The sequence below is a fragment of the Python bivittatus genome, unplaced genomic scaffold (assembly GCF_059951505.1).
Source record: "Python bivittatus isolate LINGU-HERP-01145 unplaced genomic scaffold, Pbiv_v1 ctg000590_np1212, whole genome shotgun sequence".
Lineage (NCBI taxonomy): Eukaryota > Metazoa > Chordata > Lepidosauria > Squamata > Pythonidae > Python > Python bivittatus.
The window spans coordinates 26,895,295-26,916,148 of record NW_028277086.1 but is presented as its reverse complement, the minus strand read 5'-3'; the positions used below and the strand labels follow the sequence as shown (position 1 = coordinate 26,916,148).

Below are 20,854 nucleotides of genomic sequence, written 5' to 3'. Positions count from 1 at the left end.
AGTTTTTGTACCTGATTATTATTGTTGTTGTTATTTTGACAGGTTGGCATTGACTTTACTGGATCTAATGGAGATCCTCGTTCTCCAGACTCCTTACATTACATCAGCCCCAATGGAGTGAATGAATACTTGTCAGCCATTTGGTCTGTAGGAATGGTCATTCAGGACTATGACACGTATGCGTTTCTGTTGAATTGTTCTCAAACTGTTTAATGTGATGAGTGTATTTGGATTCTTCAGTAAGTCAAAGCTTGGGAAAAGATTTAAGTCATTGTTTTGCCCATTTTTAAAATTTCCCATCCTCGGTTGTATCAGTAAGAGTGGGTTTTGGGATATACTTACTGTCATAATTACATTAAGTGGTATGGCTATGCTAGGACTGAACATTCTTACTGATGTATCTTCTCAGTGAAAGAAAGTACAAAAGAATATAACAATTTAATGTTGACATTTCATGAATAAATATAGCTCACAACAAAACTTTCTATTTCCATAGTATTCTCACAAACAAACTTCTTTGTGAATTGCCTAGAACAGTCTGAATAGGTTGTATATCATCATAACATTTATATGCCTTTGTTACACCTCAGCTAGATGTACTTCATATGCAGAAACAGACACATATCCTAGAATCATAGAATGTAAGGGTTGGAAGTGACCTTGGCAATCCTCTAGTCAAACCCTCTGCCCAGTGCATAAATCCATAATCCAGCATCCCTGACAGGATGGGTGGAGATAAATTTAGTAAATTAATAAATATAATCTGGTCTGTTTCAGCAGCTCTAGCAAAGGAGAGTCCTCCACTCCCAAGGTGATTTGTTCCATTGCTGAACAGTTCTCACCACAAAGAATTTTTTTTCTGATGTCAGTTGAAAACTGCTTTCTAGTTATTTAAAGCCATTGCTTCTAGTCCTGTCTTCTGAAAGGACTCTGAACCATTCTGCATCATCTTCTGTAGGATGGCCCTTAAGGTACTTGCAAACACCTGCAATCTTTCTTTGAAATCTTCTCTTCTCCAGGCTAACATGTCAAAAGCCTCCAACTGTTCTTCATAATTTTTTTCCTTTTAAACTCCTTAGCACTATGATTGCTATCCTCTGGACACACTCCAATTTGCCCTCCTAAAATGTAGTGACCAGGATTGGATGCCATACCACTTGTGGCATTAGGTGCAGTCTGACCAATGCAACATAAAGAAGGAATGATATTGGTGTTACTGTTGACGCAGTATAGGATTGCATTAGCTTTTTTTTGTTATTGTTGCACCTTTATCATGGCAGTGTGGCTTATGTTCAGCATGCGATGCATCAGGACATCCAGATTCTTTTTGCATGGATTGCGACCCAGTGTGATTTCCCAGTCCTGTACTCATGTCTTTAATTATTCCAGTCCAAATATAGGACTTTGCATTTATCTCTAGTGAAATTAATCTTGCCGTTTTTTGCTCCTTGCTTCAGCTTATCCTCTTGGATCTTAATGCTATCCTGAAAGTGTCTGCTGTCCCCCCTATATTTATGTTTCGAACCATTCATCCAAGCCATTTATAAATAGTTTGAACAGTGTAGGACCTAGAAGTCCTGTGATATGCCACTTGATATTTCCTTCCAGCTTGAAATGGAGCCATTCATGTATAATCCTGTATGATTGTTTAGCCAGCTCTATATCCATCAAATAGTAGCATAATTGAGTTTATATTTTGCTCTACCAGGATCTCACAGGAGATTTTATTGAATACTTTGCTGAAGTCAAGGTGCAGCACTGCATTCTCATGGCCAGCTAAACCTGGTTACTTTATCTAAAACCTGTATGAGATTGGTTTGGCATTATTTATTCTTCACAAACCTAAACTGGCTCCTGCCAAGCAATCTGTTATTTTCTAAATGCTCACAAAATGTTTAATAATCTGTTCTGGTGTTTTGCCCAGTATTAAAGTTAAGCTGATCTGTCTTTATTTCCCAGATCCTGTTTTTGAAGATAGGAACAACATTTAGCCTTCTCTAATTCTCTAGCCCTATGCCCATCCCCTGTGGTTTCTGAAAGATCATAGAAAGAGGCTAGAGATGACATCTACAGCTCTTTCAGCACTCTCAGATGTAACTGTTCTAAAGCCAAAACTTGTTCATGATAGCCAGGTGCTCCCTATCTATTTATCTTGAGGTGCCCCTCCCTCCTTTGACAAATGTCCTGCTTAGTTCCATTTGAAGACAGTTCTCCTTTAGGCGAAAGATGGAAGTAAACTAGGTGTTGAGCTTTGTCATCTCCCTGTCACCATCCTATTATTTTTTCTTAGCTGTGGGCCCACTCCATCTTTTTTCTTCTTTTTAAAAATATTTTGTTGCTTTGAGCTGCCCTTGGAAGCCTAAGTATTTCTTTAACTCTAAATTCTTAGTTCAGATGAAAGCCTCCTGTATAGTCACAATGGTTCCCTAAGTTGCCCTCCGTTTTTTTTCTAATTGGAATAGTGTATGATTGTACTTTCAATATCCTATTTTTCAATGTTCTCAACCCTTCAAAGGGTTTGACCTGAGAAGTTTGGTTCATGGGACCCTGCCTAGTATTTCTATAAGCTTGTTGAATTTTGTTCTTTTGAGATACAGCAAGTGTGTATAACTATGTCCAGATCATATTTCTGTAATATCTTGAACCCCAAGATGATGTCATTTCTTCCTAGAGTTCTCACTGCTTTTAGATAGTCAGCCACCTGTTCCCTGTTGGTTAGGATCAGATCTCATAGAGCCCATTCTTTGTCTCTTTTTAACCTTTTAGCAAATGAAACATCAGGACCACTGAGGAATTTTTGTGACCTTATGGTCTTTGTCAAGTTGGTTTTCCAACAGTTGTCTGGGTAGTTGAACTTTCCAATTATTAATTTCCCCCTCCTGAAAGCTCTGTAATTTGTCCTAGGAGGGCATTCTCCAACCTGTGGCACCCCTCCCCCTAAAACCTTCATTGTTTCACTTCCTTATATTCTTACACCAACACGCTCAAGTGAATTCTCATACTCAAATGTATCCTATTCATTTCAGCCAACTGAAATGATTAAGCCTGTCTAGATATTATTGAATCATCCCTCTCCTGAGAGGTATTAGCCACCTGTTCCAGCTTTCACTCATTCTACTTAGTTGGCTTTTCCACTCTCTTTTTTCACCATCTTCTTTCTTCTGCTTCTTTTCCTCTCCTTTGTTGAACTCCCCTGCCAAATTCCCATGTGCTGTCCTGTTCACTTGCAGAACCATATGTGTAACTCCCTGCTATATGCATGGTTCTTTGTTCTTTCTGATCAATCAAAAGTTTTTTTTTTAAAGATCTCACAGTTTGACTATTTGGAAATAGGAACAGGAACCAGAACTCAACTTCCTCTTCTCCCAAATAAATGATAAAGTAAGATTTTGGCTCTGTGTTAAAAAGGCTTCCATCTCTAGCTTCTACACATTGGTTCCATTAGATTTGCCTAATTGTATTTTAACCTTTGAAACCTGTGTTTCCTTGTGTATCTTATATCACTATGTAATGTCATACTGGGCAGGGATGTTGGGGCAGGGATACTGAAAAAAGGCAAGTTAGTAGTTACAGTTTCATCAGAGACCTAATAATCCTTCACCAGCAAATAGGTGATGACATTCGGATTTCATGAATTTTTCATTTCTCTGTATATAAATCCTAGGACTGTTGTGACAGGTGAATGGTTTAGATCAGTGTTTCTCAACCTCAGCAACTTTTAAGATGTGTGGACTCCAACTCCCAGAATTCCCCAGTCCACACATTGCTGAGGTTGAGAAACACTGGTTTAGATGATTGCCTAAGCAGTATTTAATATATGTATATGTTGGTGCTGCTCGGGTATTTATTTTCCACCCTGTGCTGGAATTGTTTCCAGCAAAAATAACTCAATGGTATGAGGAGGTTGAAGGATTAGAATCCTAGCTTTGCCATTCATGCAGAATAATTTAGCAGATATTTGGGAAGAGACCACTGAAGGGAGTATGAGGCCCAGAATTTTTTTTTTTAACATAAAAGAGTAAATAAGGAAGGCTTTTCTCATCCTTTTATATTGCCTCTCCATCACTTGCACCTCCTGAAATCTTCCACTGAAGGATTGTGAGGCAATCCTGAACAGTCTTGTTGGAGAATGGGTTGCAGTGTGGTGGAAGAGTTGTCCTTCCATGGACTTCATTTTTCTGTGTCATTTTATACATACCACTCAGAATAAAGACCCACTGAGTTCAATTAAACTTACTCTCAAATAATTTGGTACTGGGTCCAAACTATAAATGTATCGTATTCTCAGGTAAGCAGAAACTCTGGAAGTACTGTTCATGAAAGTGTATTCTAAAGAGTGTCCAACTATGGGTTTACTTACCATTGTTTCTCTAAATTACTTATGCAGAGATAAGCTGTTTCCAGCTTTTGGATTTGGTGCTCAGATTCCCCCTTCATGGCAGGTAAGCAGTATACCTTGGGAATATAATTTATTCTATAAGACAATGTTAAAGTTCATTACCTAAATTTAAAAAAAAATCAGTGTCATGATGTAGATTTAGAGCAGTGTTTCTCAACTTGGCAACTTTAAGATATGTGGGCTTCAACTCTCAGAATTCTGCTGGCTGGGGAATTCTGGGAATTGAAGCCCACAAATCTTAAAGTTGAGAAACCCTGATTTAGAGGAAAGCTACCTGGTGAAAGATAAGTGAACCCATGAAAAAAATGAGTACCTTTATGTATTTTCAGGTGTCGCATGAATTCCCATTGAACTTTAACCCATCAAACCCATTCTGCAATGGTAAGTTTTAACATACTACAAAAGTATGTCCTGACATTTCTTGGTATACTGAATGTAGCAGTAAACCAACACTTGGCTTGGTGATTGTGCATTCTGAAATAAACACTGTTAACGTCGCATAATTGTTCAGAGCCAGCTGGGAAAATAAAGATTTCTAATCGAAATTGCCTACCTGCAGAGAGATTACCAACAGCTTAGACAATCCTGAAAACATGGGAAGAAATTTTTTATTTTAAAAAAATCCTCAGAAATATAACAATATAATAAAGTGGTACAAAGGGACTTCTAAAGTGTATGAGTTTTTAATGATTTCTTTCCATGAAGGAATTGCCATTTGTGGATCTGTTAAATTTTTACTGCAGGAATTCTGTTTGGAACAAGAACCTGTGTTGCTACTCATTGCAAGTATTTCAATGTTGCATAGTGATGAAATTCTCTGTGTGCTCCCCTATTTCAGGACTTAACAATATGAAAAGAACCACTTCTGTGAGCTCTTCTCCAAAGTCATGTGGCCTTAATTATTAAAAATCCTTGCGATTTAAATTTCATTCACTGTTTGACTAGCTAGTCTGCTTACTAGTACAATCTTGAGATAAGCAACTTTATGGGTTGTAGCTCTTCTTCCTTAAATATAGGCTGTATAAAATAGAAATGCTTATTGAGGCTTCAACACATAGACCTTCATAAGTGTGGAGGATGGCAGTAATAGATAAATTTCCTTCAGTATGTTTTATTCCCTTCAGGTATCCAGGGTATTGTGGATGCATACCGTGTCTGCCTTCCTCAAGTAAGATTGTACGGGCCCACCAACTTCTCTCCAATCATCAATCATGTGGCTAGATTTGCTGCTGCGACTCCACAGCAGAGAACAGCCTCAGTAAGTACCTTATTGCTATGCTACAGTTATGCTTTTGTGAAAAGATGCTGTTATGGAATGAGTCATGCAAAGAATTTCTGAATTTATCAAAAGCACTTGGTATTACAAAATTAAATATAAAAGTTGAGGGTTTTGTAAGCAATTATACTTGGCAAGTAGACTATATCTCTACCCTGTTAAGTGTCCTTTTAGTACTTTAATCTGTAGTAAGAGTGAAATATAGCAAAAAGCAAAATGGAGATTAATTATTTATGATGAGGCGTGAAGAGTAGTACTAACCGCTATTTATTTACACATAAATATCTACTTCATATCTGGCCATTCCTTTTCCCTGAAATGCCCTTAAAGCAATTTAAGGTTTTCATAAAGCAAATTTGCATCTGTACATATCAGGGCAAATGCTTGTATGTGCTGGTTGGAATAGTGATGCTACTTGGAAGTCATAATTGACGAATTGGCCAATTCTAATTATCTAGGTATCTACAGATTCCTGCTAATATTACTACTTACTAAGAAAACAGTAATATAAGCTAAGTACATGAATCATGACTTTTCATAAGATTTCTGAAGCAGGTATATATAACTTCACTAATAATGTATTGCAACTATGCGTTAACTTTTTAAAAGTAGAGCTTATTACCATTTGTCAGGCTAAGACACTATGTATATAACCTTGTTTCCTTTCCTTGTGGTAGAACAGAGGAGTTGTCCCCATGCACGTGTTGGGAATCCTCTTCAGCTCAACACTTTTGCCATTTTTCTGAGTTGTGAGCTGGCATTTGTGGATCCTATATTTTTCACATGCGGTAATATGCTTAGAATGCTCTAAACCTCACCATATTGTTAGCAACAAGCCCCTACATCTGCACTCTTAAATGAGAGGTTGCACTGGAGGCAATGAATATCTAAAGAAGCAAAAATGGCTCTGTATAAAAATATGTTTCTGCTGACTGAAATGAAATGAAATGAAATTAATTAAATAGAAGTGAGTGTTGGGTTTGTCAGGAGAAATATAAAAGTAAATGGTATACAATTTTAGTTGAGTAAAACGACGATTCAAGATTTGGTGGAGAAAACCTAATGGAATGTTGCACTCTTAAAGTATCTTAAGTGTCATTGTAGGGGAGAGTCAGGAATACTGTTCTGGCAATCTATATCTGGAGATAATTATAGTGCCCTTGTATAAGGACTGTTCTCCAGATGAAGACATAAGACTCAATACAAATTGCATAAACCTTTTTGTTGTTGTTGTTGTCTTGGGCCTTTTCCTTTCTGACATGCTTATAAATTGGTTTCCCAGTCAATTATCTTTGGGAATATATTTTCCTCAATTTTAACAAGGTGCTTTTGTTCAACAGCAATATTTTGTACTCCTGATAATCACAGATGGGGTGATAACAGACCTTGATGAGACTAGATCTGCTATTGTCAATGCATCTAAGCTTCCCATGTCCATCATTATTGTTGGTGTTGGAGGTGCTGATTTCAGTGCCATGGAATTTCTGGACAGTGACAGTGGAGCTCTGAGATCACGTTCAGGAGAGGCTGCTATTCGAGACATTGTCCAATTTGTGCCATTTAGACAGTTCCAGAATGTAAGTACTGTTTCTTAAAGATGTGCATTGCTTCAGGTTCAGTTCTAGAAAGGTGCATTTAGAACTTGTGGTAACATGAATGTAGTAGCATCTTTCTGTAGCTCTTTAAAGCAGCTGCATCTTTTCCCATTAAGGAAAATTATGGCTGCTTAAAAGTTGTAGACTGGTGCTGTGCTGGTGCTCTTGCACACTCTGAAGCATTCCCAAGATGTTGATGAGCTGCTGCCTTCACTGATACATTTAACTTTGGTTGGAGTACACTAAAGGAAATAAAATATTTCTTCTTGAAACATACAGACGATTAAGCTGTCAAAAGAGCAGTTCTGAATGAAATCTAGAAGCCTTTGTTACACTCTTCATCCCAGATGAAGACTTTTAGTAATAGGTTTATGTGAGTATCCTGTTAAAGGAATTTCTTTGTGAGGGAGAGAGAAGTAAGCACTTGCCTAAAATATTTATGGATATTATATGTCATCTCTCTGACCTATATCACTTCATTGAAGTAAACCTATATTTCTGCATAGATTGATTAGAGACATTGCTGTATAACTAAAAACTTTTACTGTGTTGTATTATTTACAATACAGTCAGTACTGTTTTATTATTGTGCCAAAACACTCCCTTAGAAAAAGGACCTAGATAATCCATTTCCTTTAGGATCCTCTGTAGCTGAGTCTCTATTCTAGACAACTTTGGTCAAGAAGATCAGAATGGATAGTGGGTGAAAGTTGTCAAACATGGCCACGTAAATCAAGGAACTGTCTGGGATTGGGCAGAGGCCTTGTTAGATCAGTCTCTTCAGTAATCTAAATTTTAAGATAGCATGGAAGACAGTTTCCTGGAAAGTCTGAGCAAGTCCTCTGTAGTAGATCACATCTCATCAACTGTAATGGTATATGGAATAACCTTGTGAGACAGGGTAAGAAGACGCAACCAAGGGAATGGTCAGATAAAAGGCAGTTGAGCCCACAGCAGGAATGTGGGCAGGGTAAGAGGCTCAGAAGAGACCCTCCCTAGTTTCTTGGGCTGTGAAGGAGATGGGGAGACAGATGTACAGTGGGGCAAAAAAGTATTTAATCAGCCACCAATTGTGCAAGTTCTCCCACTTAAAAAGATGAGAGAGGCCTGTAATTTTCATCATAGGTATACCTCAACTATGAGAGACAAAATGGGGGAAAAAATCCAGAAAATCACATTGTCTGATTTTTAAAGAATTTATTTGCAAATCATGGTGGAAAATAAGTATTTGGTCAATATCAAAAGTCCATCTCAATATTTGTTATATATTGTTGGCAATGACAGAGGTCAAAAGTTTTCTGTAAGTCTTCACAAGGTTTTCACACACTGTTGCTGGTATTTTGGCCCATTCCTCCATGCAGATCTCCTCTAGAGCAGTGATGTTTTGGGGCTGTCGCTGGGCAACACGGACTTTCAACTCCCTCCAAAGGTTTTCCATGGGGTTGAGATCTGGAGACTGGCTAGGCCACTCCAGGACCTTGAAATGCTTCTTATGAAGCCACTCCTTCGTTGCCCGGGCGGTGTGTTTGGGATCATTGTCATGCTGAAAGACCCAGCCACGTTTCATCTTCAATGCCCTTGCTGATGGAAGGAGGTGTTCACTCAAAATCTCATGATACATGGCCCCATTCATTCTTTCCTTTACATGGATCAGTCATTCTGGTCCCTTTGCAGAAAAACAGCCCCAAAGCATGATGTTTCCACCCCCATGCTTCACAGTAGGTATGGTGTTCTTTGGGTGCAACTCAGCATTCTCTCTCCTCCAAACACAATGAGTTGAGTTTAGACCAAAACATTCTACTTTGGTTTCATCTGACCATATGACATTCTCCCAATCCTCTTCTGGATGATCCAAATGCTCTCTAGCAAACTTCAGACGGGCCCGGACATGTACTGGCTTAAGCAGGGGGACACATCTGGCACTGCAGGATTTGAGTCCCTGGCGGTGTAGTGTGTTACTGATGGTAGCCTTTGTTACTTTGGTCCCAGCTCTCTGCAGGTCATTCACTAGGTCCCCCCGTGTGGTTCTGGGATTTTTGCTCACTGTTCTTGTGATCATTTTGACCCCACAGGGTGAGATCTTGCGTGGAGCCCCAGATCAAGGGAGATTATCAGTGGTCTTGTATGTCTTCCATTTTCTAATTATTGCTCCCACAGTTGATTTCTTCACACCAAGCTGCTTGCCTGTTGCAGATTCAGTCTTCCCAGCCTAGTGCAGGTCTACAATTTTGTTTATGGTGTCCTTCAACAGCTCTTTGGTCTTGGCCATGGTGGAGTTTGGAGTGTGACTGTTTGAGGTTGTGGACAGGTGTCTTTTATACTGATAACAAGGTCAAACAGGTGCCATTACTACAGGTAACGAGTGGAGGACAGAGGAGCCTCTTAAAGAAGTAGTTACAGGTCTGTGAGAGCCAGACATCTTGCTTGTTTGTAGGTGACCAAATACTTATTTTCCACCATGATTTGCAAATAAATTATTTGAAAATCAGACAATGTGATTTTCTGGATTTTTTCCCCCATTTTGTCTCTCATAGTTGAGGTATACCTATGATGAAAATTACAGGCCTCTCTCATCTTTTTAAGTGGGAGAACTTGCACAATTGGTGGCTGACTAAATACTTTTTTGCCCCACTGTACTTTCAGACTTGCAAGATTCTGTTAATGTAGCTTTACAGTAAAGTAGAATTAGTTCATCTGGCTGTGTTTCCTGTGTGGTCTACCTCATAAGGCTGACATCAATCTTGCAAGTCTGAAAGTACATCTGTCCTCCCAAGAAACTAGGGAGGGTCTCTTCTGAGCTTTTTGCTCTGCCCACATTCTTGCTATGGGCTCAACTGCCTTTTATCTGACCATTCCCTCGGTTGTGTATTTTTGCCCTGTCTCCCAAGATCATTACATCAACTCTGAAATAAAGACTTCCTACATGAGTCAGAGCTACAGTAATCTGCAAGAAGCCAGTGGTCACCCCAGAGGCCATGAACTCATGAGCTGTGTTGGAATTATTCCCCAGGGCATAGAGGTTAAATCATCTAAGATTAAAAGCCTCAGGAGCTACCAGCTCAAGATGAGATACAGAAGTTCACAGAGGGCCACTGCAGGATTTGTTATGAATATTTCAGTCTTGGAGGAATAACATGGAAGGAATTTCTCTTTCTTCTTTCTAAAAGAACTCGATTATTATGGTCAAATAACACAGAAGGAAAAACTTATCAGTTGCCCTAGAATGAAATAGCTGATATTAATTTAATCTTATTACAATAAGTAAATTGTTTATTGAATAAATCTCCAGACCATTTCAAGTCTTACTTCAGTATCGCACAACTTGTTGGGTTAATATTATCTAATTTATAGCAGTTTTTTTGTAAGGGAAATGGAAAGCTTTGCTTTCTAAAAGACCCCTTCTTTAAGGCCTGGAATGTTTTACATCTCATATTATTTCTACTCCCTGGTTCTCCCTCTCTTATTTTCCATTGTTTCTTGAAGCAAACTGCTACAGGACAAAGAAGGAGAAAAATGTTTGTTTTATATTCTAAAGTTTTGCCGCTGTGGGTTATATTTTAGTTTGCTACTTAATAGGTGCCTGTATATGTCTGTATGAAACTGGATGCACTAACTTTGAAAAATGGAACATGATTATAGTACCTGCTGCTTGGATTTCAAAATATTCAAGTGTGTTTTTTTGACAAAGTATTCAGATTGAAATAACTACCCCAGTAACTGCAGTTTAGTTTATTGCTTATTGATTAGTGTAACGACCATATAAAATAAAATAAGATAAAATAATAGAGCGTATTGGGATATAAAAAAATATTCAATGAAATATTCAGGTAAGATCACTCCTTGGCAATTGATCCCAATCTGATCTAAAGAGGAAGCTCTCAGTTGAATGGCTTTAGCTATAAATTTGGCAGTCTTTCTTACTGTCATGTGTGTGTACCTGGGAGGAAGTAAGATAGCTTATTGTTGGGGTCCCCATGGGCTATTCTGTCCGTTAGCTACTTTAAATGCTGTGCTGTGGCTGAAGCATATAGTGGGCAAAGAGGATATGAATGATGCCCTCTATTTGTCGCTACAGGAAAAGTTTGGCTTTATAAATCTTGCGGAAATTCCACTAATTAAGCAACTTACATTGCTCAATGTTTTGTTGTGTGTTGCAACAATGCATGGTGGTAATTTTTATGAACATTACATAATGTTTTCACTTAATAATCATATCCAAAAGGATCTGCTGCAATTTTTAATGTTATAAATGCAGTGCAAGAGTACGAACTAGCCAGATTACAGCATGACAGCTCATAAAGAGAACCTCAGTGGACAAATCAGTTTCTGATAGCCATCTTTCCTTTGGAAAAGTGCTCCTGAGATCTTCCTAGAGGAGCAGGAATTGAATCAGTTGGTTTTACTTCTGTCTCTGTTCTTTGAATTAGGCTCCCAAGGAAGCTCTGGCTCAAAGTGTCCTGGCAGAGGTGCCACAGCAAGTTGTGGGCTACTTCAGCATGTACAAGCTGCAGCCACCAAACAAGCCCTCAGCCAAGCAAGAACAGCAGAAGCAAGCCTGAATCGCCCCGTGGGAAGTTTCTGTGCTGCCTGTCAGTGGTATCCCTCGATGGTGATGCACAATAAAAGCCTTTTCATCCATTCTGCAAAAGTTGTGATGTACTAAGATAGCCTTTCTCATTTTTATTCTGAGTTGCCAAAGATGCTCTATGTTTAACATCCCATTGGAAGTGAGTTTGGAACAGTAATTTAAGCATACAAGGTCTCCAACAATACATACCTCTGGGAGCAGCAGAGTAGTTAACACGTGCCTTTGAAATGATGGTGCAACTGCCATGGGTGCTTAATTCTTGCATATGCTCTACATAAAATATTCAGTCTTTTTTCAGACTTAAGAAGGATTAAGACCAGGGTGATAAATCCAGGATATTTAAGCATCTTTCTTCATTCCTCCTCTGTGGCTTCTGCCTTTCTATTTCTGAACTTTTGCAATTTGATGAAGCAGTAAATAATTGAAAACTTGAGTATTATCTGGAGACTGGAACTGAACTGTATTACAATTTACAGATTCAGCTTGCATTGTAGTATTAAATCAAGGTAACATCTGACATTGATACACGGTTGCCAACAGTTTATGTCTTTGTTTCACAAAGAGGGTATAAATAGGATTAGGACTGCTTTTGTTGCTTATTTTATCACAAACCCATTTGACTTTTGAGGAATCTAATTGTGTAAAGTAACAGCATGGACTTAGAAGCTGTATATGTGTGTGCCTGGGGAGGCTTATCTGTTTTATAGCTGTATATAGAGAGATCTCTATGTTCTAGAGAATCTGTATTATTTTGATACTTCATAAAAGGTTTCTCTATGGATATAGCTAGTTCCAGGATGCTTTATCACTTTCAGTAATACAAACTGAAGTTCTTCCCACAGCGGATTTAGAGTAGCTAGAGAGAGTAAATTTTCTTTTTAGCACAATGCCCATGTATTAGATTATCTTGTACTGTATGTTCTTTCAGGTCCTCTGGCCTTTGCGGATTTTTGCCTTTATTTAGTGACAGTTAATGGGTTTGTGCTTGCATTTCATCTGCTTTTAGTGTTTTTTTCTTCATCCCCACTGCATACTGATCAGGAATCCAAAAGTATGTTATTGGACATATTTTCTTTCCATTTGTTTGATGAGAAAGAAGCGTACATAACATTTCTGTTCTCCTTTTGTTCTTCATTCTGGTCTCAATGCTCTGAGTGAAATGAATTGGACTGAGCTGTCTGAAAATGATTGTTAACTGCCCAGTATAAAGTTATATAGGCCCTATTCAAAAGGCAAGAATGAGAAATCGATGTTAAGAGCATAGAACCTGATATGTATGTGTTTTTCTAGGAAAGTGGAAGCCACCTGCCTTCTGTCTTGCAGCTTTGCCTTATGATCATGTTAAAATGGAAAATATCTACAGCTTATAACATGTCCAACCAGTGCCATGCTTAGAACTAGACATGTATTTAGAATATCATCTATTCATCTGATTAAATGTATTTTTTTCCATCAAGAATATCCTACGATAACCAAATCTTTAGCGGGTCTCTTATAGCAGCCTATTGGGGACTTCTTTCTTTGTTTCATGCACACTCTGCAAATGTATAGGTGACTATTTATTTAGAGTAGGGATTCCTTGCTAGTGGATTGGTGAGCAGAACTAGATCCCAGGAGTGTGTAAATGTATTATGTAATAATATACTTTATGAATATTACTTATTGTACTATGACCAGTTTGCATCAGAGGTTTATCATGTTTGGAGTCCAAGTATTTCAGGATCAAATAATTAGAATACAAAAACTATTTTTTTTTTAATCTGAGATATTTGCTATGAGCTTTTGTAAGAAAGATTGAAGTTTTATTTTTGCACTTTGTTATTACCTTATACTGTATTTTCAGACTTATAACAAAAGGGAAACAGCAGTATCTCAGCCAGGGGCCACTTCTTGCATGCTTTCCACTCTATTCAACATACGGTCTGTGTCTTAAGTCAGTAGTTGCCTATGGATGCCTCCCTTGGCATATGCCAGGCTATGCAACTTTTTAAATAGATTTTTTTTAATTGAAAAAAAGTTTGCCTTCTGAAAAATATTTTGTGACTAGCCTTACCCACTATGGCAGCCATGGCTCGCAAAATTCAACAGGTTCTCTGTGTTCTGGAAATACTGTGTTGCGCTTCTCCTATCTTGAAAAAGGATAGCATAGCCTATAACTATGCAGCTGAATCCATAGGAGCTAGGCAACTTTTAAATCTAATGCATTGCATTTCTTAATAAAATAATATGATTAGAACTAAATCCATAAATTATGAATAAAGTACCTGCTTAGTAATACTTGCTTTTCCTTATCTATGTTTTCAGCATAATTTTTCTAGCAACCCATTAGCACCACCTTGTGATAGAATTTGATATTGGCATATTTGTACCAGTAATTGTTAATTTTTCCTGTTTGATACTTTTCTCATAAAGCTGTGTTTTGCTTTGAAAGTATGATATATATAGTTTGCACTGTCTTATTTCCTGCATAATGCTGTTTTTTTGTATTTGATGTTGAAATTGACTTTGAATGTGACATGACATATTTTAGTGACAAATAAACCAGATTTGTTATATCCCAATAGTTCTCTTGTTGTCTTTTAACTTTTTCAGCTAGGAATATGTGTTTGCTGGCCTGCTGCTACTACTGCAACAAAAAAGAAGAAATGTTTTTGCCATATATTTTTCAAAAATTATCTTACATTCTCAGATTTATTCTTTGATCAAAATATTGTTCATGTTTGTGGACTAGCCCTTTTTCACTTGGCTCTGTTATCAAAACATCTGCTTTTGGATGTTGGTGGATCATTTGGATTGTCTAGGACATTATTGTCATGGCCATCTAAATTAATAATATACATTCTGGTAGGGAGAATTGCTTTAGTTTTCATTGGCCTCTATAACTTGTCCAACTAAATGTATACAATTATCTCTTGAACATACCAGTGTACCAAGGGTAATTCCTGGCTCCCTCTTGATTGGGCCAGCAAAAGTTGACGAGGCATTCCTGTTCACACCATAGTGTCATAATTATTCATAATATCATATGATATATTTTGGGTGTTCTTGAGCTAGAATTTCCTTGACAGTTCCATATTTTTGCAAGCTCTTATTTTGCACCATTAGGAACTCGTTCCTCTGTGTTTATCTTTCCACTCGATCCTTTAATGTTACCAGGACTAGCCATCTGTCTGTAAACCCTTGAGTATGGCTGGGCACAAAGGTCATCTGATTGGTGTAACCTACTGGAGCAGCAATTTTTGAATATCTATGAAGGGATAATTAAGAGTTTAGTAGACCAAATCTTGATACTTGATTAAAAAAACATTGTTGCTTCATTATAGAGGGGGAAAAGGGTTCCTGAGAAGCTTAAATGTGTGAAGAAGCAGAAAACTGAAATGAAGGTCTGTGATTCATTTGTAGATGCTTACTTACAATATTGATAGTGATGTGCAAATTTTGCGAGCTTAAGATACTTTCACATTCAAAATGAACCCCATACATTTGGCATACATCTTCAGGGTGTTTTATCGCCCCCATCCATCATGGCCTAAGATCAAGGGTAATGAGAGTTACAGTTCAAAGTGTCTTGAAGTTACCAGACTGAGAAAAGCTGCCCAGGAGACTTGGTGATGGCAGAGCTAATACTGTGCTAGAAGAAATACAATATAGTTTGATAAAAGATTTGCTGAATACATGGAGCTAACTATAGACACCCATATCTCTAACTTAATTGTTATTAATTGTTTACTAAGACATGGTTTGCTACAATTGCTGGGTTTAGCAAGCTAAAGTCTAAACCAAACAATTCACATCACATCATTTACTGAGTTGAGTAAAACCTGCCTTTGTTTTAGTTTCTGTTAAGTATTCTACAAAGAAGGCATTTGGGGGCTACTTCTCAACTAACTTTCATACAGAAATTTTATTGGGAGTAGCAGCAATCATATACAATTGGCATTCTTTACCTCTTGGCTCAGTGGCCCTGGAGCAACCACCTTTGAGTTTAAGGCCTGCTGCAGACCTTTAATCCTCAGGGGCTCTGTATAAAGAATGCAAAGTGTCAAGGCTAAGGATGTCTCTTCCCGCAATCCTCGTCATCTGATACCATTAGAACAAAAAAGGCTCATAAAGCAGCAGAATGGGTTTAAAATAGCTCAGTGCAGCAGGAATTGACCTTTCTGCCAGCAATGCTTTATTAGTCAAAAAGAAGAAATAGGACTATTTCCCTGGAGGCTTACTGTTATGAATGAAATAGTGGAACATGATGAAGGGCCATAAGAAAGGAAGTATTGGCTCTTGTTCACAAGTGTTTCTCTCCAAGGATTATGCAGATACCCCAAAGCAATTTTTCTGGCAAGTAAGGAAAAAATTTTAGGGAGTAAAGAGCTGCTTCCACTGTTGTCACACACATTCCATTGTTTAGTGACTGCTCCCAGTCAAACCTAAATGCTATGGGCCTGGGTGGTGGTGGTAGAGTGGCCTAAGAGGTGCAGAACTTTTTTGGCCTGAAGTCCACATCAGCTTTTGAATGGTGTGTGGTGGTTACGCTGGAAACCTTCAAAAAGGGCTACAATTACATGAAATATTAATATTTAGTAACACCTGTTTACTGTGGTGACCATCCCTCCAATCTCAATTCCCAGGATTAAAGTACTATATGGCCAAAAACAAAAAACCCCATTCTTCCATATGCAAGAGTCTTGCAGAGTGGAGATGCCAGCACATGGTAGAGAATAATGAGAGTGGGCAGTTAGATCTTGGTGGGCAACAAAATCTGGAGAGACAGGGTCCCAGATGGTGGGTCGTAGTGCAGCTGTTGTTTCAAGCTGCGTAAGACTGTTTAAGTCAATCTGCAGGACTTTCCAACATAGTCCATGGAACCATAGAAGAAAACAAAGGGAGTACACAAAGATGTTATTTATTGAGATAGTAGTTTCTAGTGTCTCCCACTTAAAGGAGATCTTTGAAGATGTGGGACAGGTTGACTAAAACTTGTCCAAAGTTTCCTTTAGGCAGGAGCTGAGTGGTTTCCATCTAAAAGCTTTTAAGGTAATGATTGGATAAGCTCTTCCCCAAATTAATTAGGGCTAACAGATCTGAGATCTGTTAAACACAAGATAAACACAAAATGAGTTTATTTGTATCCCAGATGTGTGGTAGCTCTAAATTAGTGTATAATCTGTATCAGCCCTACCTGGCATAGGGCCTGGTTACTTGAGGAACCGCCTGTCTCCCATAGTACCTGCCTGACCGGTTCAATCTGACAGGGTTGGCATGCTCCAGGTTCCATCAATTAAACAATGTCACCTAGCAGACCCCGGAAGCATGTTTTCTCTGTAGCAGTGTCTGCCCTCTGGAATGAATGGCTCCCACCCTGTTGGCATTTCAAAGGCCTTAAAGACCTTGTTCTTTGCCCAGGCCTTTGGAGAGGATGACTAATGTCCCTTTCTTCCTTTCTGTTCCCCTCTGAGTTTGTTTATTTAGGTTTTTTTTGGGGTCATCATTCTTTTGTTTTGTGCTGTTTTTGTGCTTTTTTTTATTGTTTTTTTGTTTTTAAACGTTTTAACAATTGTAAACTCCCCAGAGTCACTGAGAGTCAGGCAGCATATACATTTATTTATTTATTATATTTATTTATTCATATATATAGGTAGTCCTTGCTTAATGACCGCAATTGGAACTGGCAATTCTATCACTAAGTGATGTGGTCATTAAGCGAGACATTACCTGACTGCGACGGACTTACAACCTCACTTCCACTGTGGTTGTTAAGCGAGATATCACATGATCAGAACATGCGATTTTACTGCTGGTTGCTCCATTGACTGTTGGAAGCTGGCTGTGAAACACGCAAATGGCACTCACGTGACTGTGGGGATGCTGCAATGGTTGTAAGTGCAAGGATTGGTTGTAAAGTTACTTTTTCAGCACTGTTGTAATTTCGAACAGTCACTAAACAGCAGTCATTAAGCAAGGACTATATATGTATAGATATATAGTATGCGTGTATGTATATAAAATTTATGTGAATAGAAAAAGCAAAGCTTAAGGATAGCTAGTTACAATGCCTAAGTTAACAAAATAATTCTGAAAAGAAAGCATTTTATTTAATGTTGCACAGAACAATGTTAACCGAATTATCCAGCACTTTTTAAAGTAAAATAAATTATAATTATGGAGGCTTGCAGTTGTTTAAATGATGACACCATGTTTTATTGCCTTCTAAAGAATTTACACATGCGGTAGGTACCTAAGATGCTGCTTTTTTAACTGAACCAGTTCTAGTTGGTACTCATTAAAGTGGTAAAGAAAACAGACAAACACACCTGTCAAGAAAATGAAGCAAGCTAGGAAAGAACAAACATGCCATACAAGATGAAAATCATTAAATTGTTAACCACAACCGTTAGAAAGAAAATGGCCATTTTTCTTATCAGTAACATACCCATTTCAAAACTTATTCAATGTTTGTTGAGCTACTAAACTAACACATTAATGCTTACTGTTGCTACTTATAAACTACTGTCAATGCCCACTTGGAGTTAGACAAGCAAAAATATGGAATTAGAAGAAGTCTAGCAGTTTAAAATCTAAACTATACAAAGCCAAAATCCTTGTGTACAAATGTCATTTTCTTGTTTCCAGGATATGGAGGAGCAAGAACTTTACCAGTCATGCATGGCAAAGTCTAGCTCCTGTAATCATCATATATTTCCTGAATATTGCAAGGAGGTTTTTATGGTTTAAAATTCACCAGCAAACTAAATTTTCATGTCCAAATAGGCTAGTCTACAATCTGCATTAAACTATTTTGGATAATTGATTGTGCAATTCTTACATAGCGTATTTTATTTGTACTACTTGTGAAAAGGACTAGCACAGAATTCTACCCTGATCCTTGGAAATGCCTTGTCTGCCCCCTGCCCCTGGGCATTGTTTTGCACATTTTCAAGCATGTTATATTTGCAACTGTGCAAGCCAGCGCATTGAACACTTTTCAAGCCTATAGCAATTGTAGGAAGATGCAGCTAAAGAACTTTTAGAAATCCTTCCTTTTCCAAGGTAAGTGAGAATAACAGTAAACTCTGATCTCCACTCCCCAGTGTTCCTGCATTTGTTCTACTCAATTGCTACTGCTTCTGCAAATCTTGGAAAATCTAGATATTCTTAAATATTGAGAAAATATATATACATAGTAAGACACATGTTGACCTAAACATTATTAGACTGTAACCCTTATATGTTGTTGTCTGGAAGTATGCTTCATTGTAATCAGTGGGATTTATTTCTGAATGAATAGGAGTGCACTGTTAAACACAGTCCACCACAATTTCTTTTCAGTTATCACTTCTAGATAATATCATATTATCACAGTCCAAGCTATGAAACTTTTTCCTTTTCTAATGAAGTGAACCCTAGGGGGAAAAAATTCTCTTCAGGGTGCTTCAAGGTCCCAAGTCTTCCAGGGAGAAGAATAACACTTCAGCCACTTTATCATTTGAACACTTGATTTCAAGACCAATCTCAGTACCAGGTATGGACTGAGATTGGGGGAAGAAGGTTGACATTTCCTGCAGCAGGAAGAGTGAGACTTAAATGAGTATTATTCAGATGAAGTGAAAAATATGATGAGTTGTTCTGGAAGCTCATCATTTACCAAAAAAAAAAAAAAAGTGTGTGTGTGTGTATCAGATTAAAAAAAACATTTAAAATACTTGGTAGATTTGCAGCATACAGTAAACAGCATCACTGAAAGACCCAGCATGTCATGCAAACCCAGAAACTCTGTCAGGACTGGGTTTGAGCAACCCCAAATAACCACAAATTAGTTTTGGGGTATACTTTAAGCCAGCCAGCCTGGATGAGAGGATGAGGTGAAAAGACTGCAAATTATTTGACCAGTGATCTGTAGGACAATGATAAAACTTTGTATTTCCAAATTATTCTTGTGGACTTACAGTTGGAATTCTCCTTAGCTCTGGCAATGAATGCAGTACCACTAACCCTCTACTGCCCCTTTTGTTTAGGTTTGTGGAGCATACAGAGAAGTCTGAGATGGGCTATGCTTTTGAACAAGAAAATAAAATATTCTCAGAGCTGCACAGTGCTTGAGATGTTGCACAAATAAAAACGTCCACCGGTTATGCTAGTTTTTTCTCTTTAACTTCAACAGTGAGGATATCTCCTTCTCCAGATACAACTGAAGGAACCATGCTAATGACGAGGGCTTGGTTCGTGATGCCTCCGAGCATCTGTGCTAATGGTGGTCGTGGCAGAGGAGAAGGTTGTGGTCTGATGTAAGCAACTGCCTCTTCTTTAGGAGCATGTGACTCAGCCTGTGTTTCTGGGACTTTCGTCTTGAGCTCTTGGGCTGGTTTTTTTCCCTGTAGGTTTGGTTTGAAGCTTTCTTTTTTCCTTTTTTCTGCCTTTTTTCTTTCTTCATTCTCTTTCCTTGCTTGTTCTTCCTTGGCTTGTATTTCATTTTCTTTCTGGGGGGGGGAAAAAAAGATTATATTAACTTATCCTCCCCCGCCACCTTTCCCTGTTTTTTGCTCCCTCTTCTTGCTTATTCCTCCTTTATATTTTCTTTCTGAACATAAACTAAATGTTATTAAATAAGGATGCTTGACTGAATGCAAAACCTCACAGCTTTGTCCATAGTGGCTAGAGGAACACAGTCTCCCACGCACAGCTACTAGGCAACCCATTCTCACTTCAAAGTGGTTTTCTGGTCATGGACCACAGTAAATAATTGACTGACTGATGTTGTACCTGGAATCCTTCACAAGTTCTACTAAGATGAGAGGTTGCTGTATAAACAGTCTCAGAACTTCCCAGAAGTAAATTTCATCATAAAATATTGTATCTCTAATATATTATCATTTGGTTCTACCAGAATAGTTTTAAGAATGTTTTGTTACTTTTTAAAACTCATATATATCAGTCTCATATATCCCTTTGCACATTTCCCAATATTTCTAAATCTTGTGGATACCCGATATATGTCTATTCAA

The 20,854-nt window shown here is 38.0% G+C and overlaps 2 protein-coding genes across 4 annotated transcripts in view; one reads left to right on the top strand and one right to left on the bottom strand.

The window, feature by feature from the left end:
• Positions 1-14,414, top strand: part of CPNE3 (copine 3) — a 28,779-nt gene extending 14,365 nt beyond the window's left edge. For 2 of the 3 annotated variants that reach the window (XM_007432311.3, XM_007432312.4), the window contains exons 11-16: positions 43-176; positions 4,388-4,442; positions 4,729-4,780; positions 5,524-5,657; positions 7,016-7,252; positions 11,698-14,414. In XM_007432311.3, coding sequence (XP_007432373.1) covers positions 43-176; positions 4,388-4,442; positions 4,729-4,780; positions 5,524-5,657; positions 7,016-7,252; positions 11,698-11,829 — 744 coding nt within the window. In that variant the 3' untranslated portion in view covers positions 11,830-14,414. Of the gene's footprint in view, positions 1-42; positions 177-4,387; positions 4,443-4,728; positions 4,781-5,523; positions 5,658-6,352; positions 7,253-11,697 lie in introns of those variants that run through there. The other variant, XM_088149153.1, reaches the window with a different exon arrangement.
• A 5,567-nt stretch (positions 14,415-19,981) lies between these two features.
• CNGB3 (cyclic nucleotide gated channel subunit beta 3) overlaps positions 19,982-20,854 on the bottom strand; it is a 53,556-nt gene continuing 52,683 nt past the window's right edge. Inside the window, exon 16 of the mRNA XM_088148699.1 lies at positions 19,982-20,329. Coding sequence (XP_088004825.1) covers positions 19,982-20,329 — 348 coding nt within the window. The remainder of the gene's footprint in view (positions 20,330-20,854) is intronic.